At 62.7% G+C, this 6,166-nt stretch overlaps 1 protein-coding gene across 1 annotated transcript; it reads right to left on the reverse strand.

Annotated features, from left to right (window-relative positions):
• Positions 1-241: 241 nt before the first annotated feature.
• Positions 242-5,383, reverse strand: ARL13A (ARF like GTPase 13A). The gene is given in 10 exon segments (XM_088062747.1): positions 242-1,154; positions 1,457-1,558; positions 1,887-2,091; positions 2,173-2,266; positions 2,340-2,479; positions 2,802-2,907; positions 3,199-3,448; positions 3,675-3,745; positions 4,765-4,921; positions 5,290-5,383. Coding segments are annotated over 10 exon segments (1,296 nt in total). The 3' UTR covers positions 242-1,077.
• Positions 5,384-6,166: the final 783 nt, after the last annotated feature.

Genomic DNA, 6,166 nt, shown 5'->3' on the forward strand with positions numbered 1-6,166 from the left:
CTGGCTCCCTGTAGAAAATGCTGTTGATACTATGCACAAGAGACGGAAAATGTGTCTCTCCAGAGCAGTTGCTGAGGCACTGCTTCCTGCTTCTCAGCACATTTGGAGCTCCAGCACTTTCCAACAAACCCAAAATTCATGGGAGGGAACCACTCACCACCATTTCATTTGTGGTGCCCACTTCACCCTCTACCCCACAGCACTCCCACCACAGGGACCCCCACCAGACTGAGACAGGGGGTTACTGAAAGCGCTGTATTTACAACTCCTGCTGTTGTTATTTACAATTCATTTACAAATAATCCTTGAAGTCACCAACCACCGAATATAGCAGAGTTAGACAGAACTTTATGGCAGGCCAGCAAGAGTAGCCAGTTTCTTTTCTTTTCCCTGTTCAGCCCTGCATCAAGGACCACTGGGGCGGCAGTGCCAGGCTGCAGTGGCAGTGTCCCTCTGGAATTGATGGTGGGATCAGGAGGAACGAGTCCGGGCAGGGAGCCTCTGCCACCGCCTGCCATTGAGCTTAAATTTTCAGTGACGGGCTGCAGGAGGCACAGGCACGGCATCACCTTCCTCCCGTGTGTGGAGAGGGTCCTGGCAGCCCTGGCAGATGTGGCCCAGGGCTGGGCTGAGCTCCTCTGCACATCACCCGGGACTGCCCTCCCACCTCCAGCCGCAGGAACGAGACTGCCCCAGGCAGCAGCCAGGGAGAGATTGCCGGGCCGGGTCAGCCCCTGGCCTGCAAAGACAGCTTTCCCAGGGCACAGGGCAATTCAAGAGACAAGATTTCCCCCTGTGATGTTGCTCGGATCCTCCGCAGGCTGATCCGGGTTTAGACGGAGCGTTCCGCAGGACGCGAGCAGGGGGCAGCAAGAGGCAGCCGTTCCCTTTTCAGCCGGATTTGCAGTCCCACTGCCAGAGAAGCCCTGACAAAGGGATTTTCGGCTCGCCCTTGCGGATCCCTGGTTTTCAAGCCTTGCAGAGGACAGTGATGCTGTTTATGGCCCAGGAGCTTTGCCAGCCCCGACCAAGCGCCCCAGCAGGGTCCCACTGCCACCGAGCCCTGTGCCTCCCCGCTCAGGGAGCGATGGCCGACGGCTGCTTCCTCTGCTCCTGCCTCATCTTCAGAGCCAGCATGGCCCGGCGGTACAGATCTGGGAACAAGGGAAGCAGTCGGGCACCGGGACCAGCTCCACCCGGCAACCCGTGCTGAGTGCGGGCTGCAGGACAGCCCAGGCTCCAGCACAGGGCACTCGTGTGGCCTCCCTGCATCCCACCTCCCAGCACAGGCAGCAGCATCTGCCTCCACAGCAGCCCCCACCTTTCCCCCCGCAGCAGCACTTTCCTGTGCCTGTCCCCACACCAAGCACCCCATGGCCAGGTGTCCCCCCACAGCTCACGGCCCTCTGCCACAGCCCTGGTGCTTTCAGCAGAACCCATCCTGAGAAATACCAACCAAAGGTGCTTGAGACCTCCTCACGCCGCTGCTCCAGAGAAGCTTCCCGTGACTTGATTTTATTCTTGATTTTCTTCTTTTTTTTCTTTTTCATACCCTGTGCTGAATGGAGAAATACAAAATTTCAGGCACCAAACACCTGAGCAAGGGTGCCTTTGTCACCAAACCAGATGAGAGGACTGCTGGTGGCGAGTTTGCAGTCTTCCATTGCTTGTGTGCATCATCCCTTGTGGAGATGCTCAAGCGTGTCTCCTCTTCCCCTCTGGGTTCCGGTGAGCTGGCTCCCTGCTCAGCTGATCTGCAAGCAAAGCTGATGGAGGTGGCGGCCACCAGTGGCCCAACACTTGGTCACGTTGCCAGGCCTGGCAAGCTCCCTGTAGGGCGGCTCTGGGGGTCCTGCAGAGCTGGCAGCCCCCCCAGTCCCTCTCACCTGTGTGGGGGGTGACCATCCCGACGGGTGTGGGCTCCTCCTGCCCGACCCTGTTGGGGAGCAGCAGCCCCCCGGCAGCCCCCGCACGGCTGTCACCCCCTGCTCCCGGTCCCTCCGGCTCTTCGGCTGGGCTCGGGTGCCCCGAGCCCTTTTTCTTCACCTTCACCTTCCTCTTCCTCCTCCTGGGGCCCTTAGCGCTGTTCTCCTGGGCAGGGAAAGGGGGATGAGGAGAGGGTGGCAGAGCCCCTCTCCCACCCGGTCCCATCCCGGGGTCTCGGTCCCTCACCAGGGGCAGGAGGCGGCAGACGGGGCGCTCCGGCCGGGGCTCCCCGTTCTTCCCCGAGCCCTCCCGAGCTTCTTCCCCGGGAGGCGGCCGGTCCCTGCGGGAGAGAGCACGGAGGGGCTGGGGGCGAGCGCTGCGGGGCCGGGCCGGGGCCGGGGACAGGCACGAACCTGCGGGCGGCCGGGCGGGCGAGGGGGACCCTCGGGGCAGGCGGGCCCGGGGCGGCGGCGGCGCGGAGGAGCCAGCGCAGCCCCTGCACGGTGGAACGGGCCGGGCCGCAGGGGGGGACCCGCTTGGCCACGCAGGGCTCCTGCGGGAGGGAGGGGATGAGAGCGGGCAGCGCCGGGCGGCGGCACCGCGGGCACCGGGAGCAGGGAGCGGGGAGAGGGGAGAGGGGAGAGGAGAGGGGAGAGGGGAGAGGAGAGGGGAGTGGGGAGAGGGGAGAGGCGAGAGGGGAGCGGGGCACTGGGAGCGGGGCACTGGGAGCGGGGCACTGGGATCGGGGCACTGGGATCGGGGCACTGGGAGCGGGGCACTGGGAGCGGGGCACGGGGATCGGGGCACTGGGAGCGGGGCACTGGGAGCGGGGCACTGGGAGCGGGGCACTGGGAGCGGAGTCGGGCCGCACTCACGATGCGGCAGGGCGAGCGGTTCTCGTTGACCAGCGGCTCCAGGCACAGCCGCTCGATCAGCTCGCAGGGCAGCAGAGCGGCAGCCGAGTCTTGCTTGTTGGCCAGCCTGGGGCACGGAGAGAGCGGCTGTCACCGTCACCCCGGCCCCGGCGCCTCGCTGTGCGTCTGTGGGGCTGCGTGTACTTTCTCCCGGTTTGGCTAGGATCCGGTGAAGCGCTCAGCCGGCACCGGAGCCCCTCCTCGCCTCCTCTCCACGGATGCTCCGATGTCCCGGGCGCTGCGGGCCCCTCGTGTCCCCGCGCCCCCCGGCAGCTCCCTGGGCACCACATCCCCGCAGCATCCCCAGCTCAGGTTCCGGCCCCTCACCCCAACCTCACAGGCTGCGTCCCGGTCTTACAGCAAGAGGGGCTTTCCGGAGACGTCAGGATGGCTCAGGACGCGGCTCAGGACCTTGCGGGCCTCCTCCATCCGAGCCAGGTCACCCGAGTCCAGCACGAAGAGGAGCCCGTGTGCCTCGCTGTAGTGGCTGCGCCAGGCGCTGCGGGAGCGCTGGGCCCCGGGCAGCTCCAGCAGCGTCACCTCGAAGCGATCCACCCGCAGGCGGCTCTGGCCAGGCTGCGCATCGGGCAGCGCCTCGCCGGCCAGCACTGGGCGTGTGGAGAGGGCACAGAGCTGGCACAGGAGCCCAGGAGCATCCCTGTGCCGTGTGCCCTTCCTGCCCCAGCCACATCCCCGCTCCCAGGGCTGCCCGGACACGGCCGGTGCCCTCCCAGAACAGCGGCTGCACTTCAGAAGTCTCGGTCCTTTGGTTTCAAAGGACCGTGAAGTTGCTGCCGCCGCCTGAGGCTGGCCCTGGGTCGTGCTGCTCCTCACCTCTCTCTATGTCCACGATGACAGAGGTTTTCCCTGCATTGTCCAGCCCCATGACAAGGAGGGTCACCTTTCTGGGGAGCAACAGCAGCAGGTGAGCATCCCTGAAAAAGGCTGTGCTCCCTGGGGAGCAGTGACCACTGCTGGCCCCCGGGCAAAGCACCCTGCCCATGGCAGCTACATTTCAGCCAGGAGAGAGGCAGGATGGTGACACAGGTTCTGTCTCAGCTGGGGACAAGTGCAGGGACAATCCCTGGTGCACGGCAGAGGGTGAGGACAGGCACAAGTGCCTGGAGCCACCCCAACACCATGGGACAGCCACACTGCAGAGCCTTCAAGGTGCTTCCTGTGGCAAAGATTTCTTTTCAAATCATATAGGATTAAGCAATCATATGCACAGGCCAGCATTCTTCCTTATATGCAGTCAGTGATTACTCCTCCCTTGCAGGAAGTTTTGAACATACCCAGCTAGGGAAAGGTAGCATGGATGATTTTATGAGCTTCTGCTCAGACTCAGGTGTTTTTCCTGTTGCTAAACAGTCCTGCCCACTCTCCAGCAAAATGATCCACTAGGGCCACACAGATATTTTCTCAGCCACTGATAAGCCACTGCAGTTATTTGCAATACCATTTTCTTCCTTTAACATATACACCAGGCTGCATGGCCAGTGGAGGTGGCACGGCTCCACCTCCAGCATTACAGCAGGTGAGGTGCCCATTCTGGAGGGACAGGACCATAAACCTCCTTGCAGTGTCCCAGGGAATTAACCTGGATGTCCTGATACATGCAAACAAGGCAGGCGTTTCAGTGCATCCTCCCCAGCTTTCCTGGGGAGCTGCTGCCTCTGCAGAGCTGGCATCCCCGTGGAACCATTCCCTGCATTGCATCCCTGCCCAGCCTGCTTCCCTGCCTGCAGCTCCTGCCTGCTGCGGGGGCAGCGAGGACACTCGTGTGCCTTCCTCAGCAGCTTGGGGACAGTTCCTGCAACGGGCACCTGGCATTCCCTTTCACCACACCGTGCCCTCACCACTCATAAACACGGGCTAAATACTGTCACCCCTGGGAGCCCCGGGAGTGGGCACAGGGACCTACCTGATGGGCTCCTGTATGGCCTGCAGCCACGACCAGCAGTGGGAGAAGAGGTGGAACATGGTCTGCAGCCCTGCCCAGAGGGGTGGCCTCTCTCCAGCACCTATGAAGAGAGCAGCCCAGCGTGTCCCTGTGCTTCATCCTCCTGCCTGGGCTCTCTCTTCACGGCAGGGAACATCTCATCCCGAGGTGCCCTGTCCCACGGCACAGCAGCGCTGCCTCCCCTCTGCTGCACACAAGCCAAGCCTGGAGAAAAACCTGTCCTTCTGGGCAATACCCCATGAGCACAGACCCTGCCCCGGCAGCCCCTCACATCAGGAGTGCCAGGCAGACTCTCACCTGCTCATCCCCACTGCACAGCCTCTGCTCACATGCCCTTTGCGTAGCAGCTGCTTAAATCTAATCTGGATTTAAATTACTTACTCCAGCAGGCTCCTTAATCCTGGTGGGTCAGCCTGGGCCAGTGGCCGCTGGGACATGGCTGTGGTGGGACTGCCTGCCACACTGGGTGACACAGCACTGGCTCACCCAGCCCGCTGCAGCCTCGTGTCCCCTCACTGGTTTGTGGTGGGGATGCTGCCTGGGAGCCCGTGTGGGCAGCACTGGGGGCCAGGAACAGCATCTCTGCCTTCTCACCACCCTGAGGGGATGTTTGTCTGCAGCCCCTGCAAGGAGCATCCCCTTCATGGTGTGCACAGCCCTGCTGCTCACCCAGGGTCCCCTCTGAGCCGCACTGGGGGTCATCACTGCTCACTGCTTGTGTTTCGTGCCCCAGCAAGGCACGGCCTGAGTGGCAGCAGGTCCTGAGCTCCCCGGGGTACAAACAGCACCCAGCCCCAGCAGGAGCCTGCCTGGGAGCAGGGAAGTGGTGGAGACACTCAGACCACAGGGCAGAGAGTGGAGAAATAAAAGCCGCAGCTCCTCGATCTTCAGCTCTGAAGCTCTTATCTTGCTTCTCAGGTTTCCTGCTTCTTTTCCCAGCCAGAGCTGCCCTCCCTGGCTTGCTGCCACTGATGTGTGTGGAGGAGAAGTCACACAGGGATGTCTGAGCTGCAGGAGCTCTGGGTGAGGGTAGTGAAGTCAAGAGGGACAAAGGCATGAGATCCTTCAAAAGCCATACCCAGGAGCAGACAGGGAGCCTGCTGCCTCACGTCAGTCTGTGCTAAACCACCCAGCAGCAGCCACACTACCTGGACCAGCTGAGCACCACGAGCCAAAGATGCTGAGACACTGCCCTGGCCCCAGGGGTGCAAGCCCAGGATGGACACGGCCCCCTGCCCTTCTGTCCAGCCCCACACCCTTCTCCCCAGCCCCATATACTGTTGGGAAGCTTGGCACTTGTCCTGGGCAAGGGAGGTGCCCCAGTTCCATGCCACGGGCAGGCAGCCACGCATGGTTAATGGTT

Source organism: Pseudopodoces humilis, chromosome 15, assembly GCF_049639895.1.
Source record: "Pseudopodoces humilis isolate 2021_Gansu_Grassland_sample_001 chromosome 15, ASM4963989v1, whole genome shotgun sequence".
Lineage (NCBI taxonomy): Eukaryota > Metazoa > Chordata > Aves > Passeriformes > Paridae > Pseudopodoces > Pseudopodoces humilis.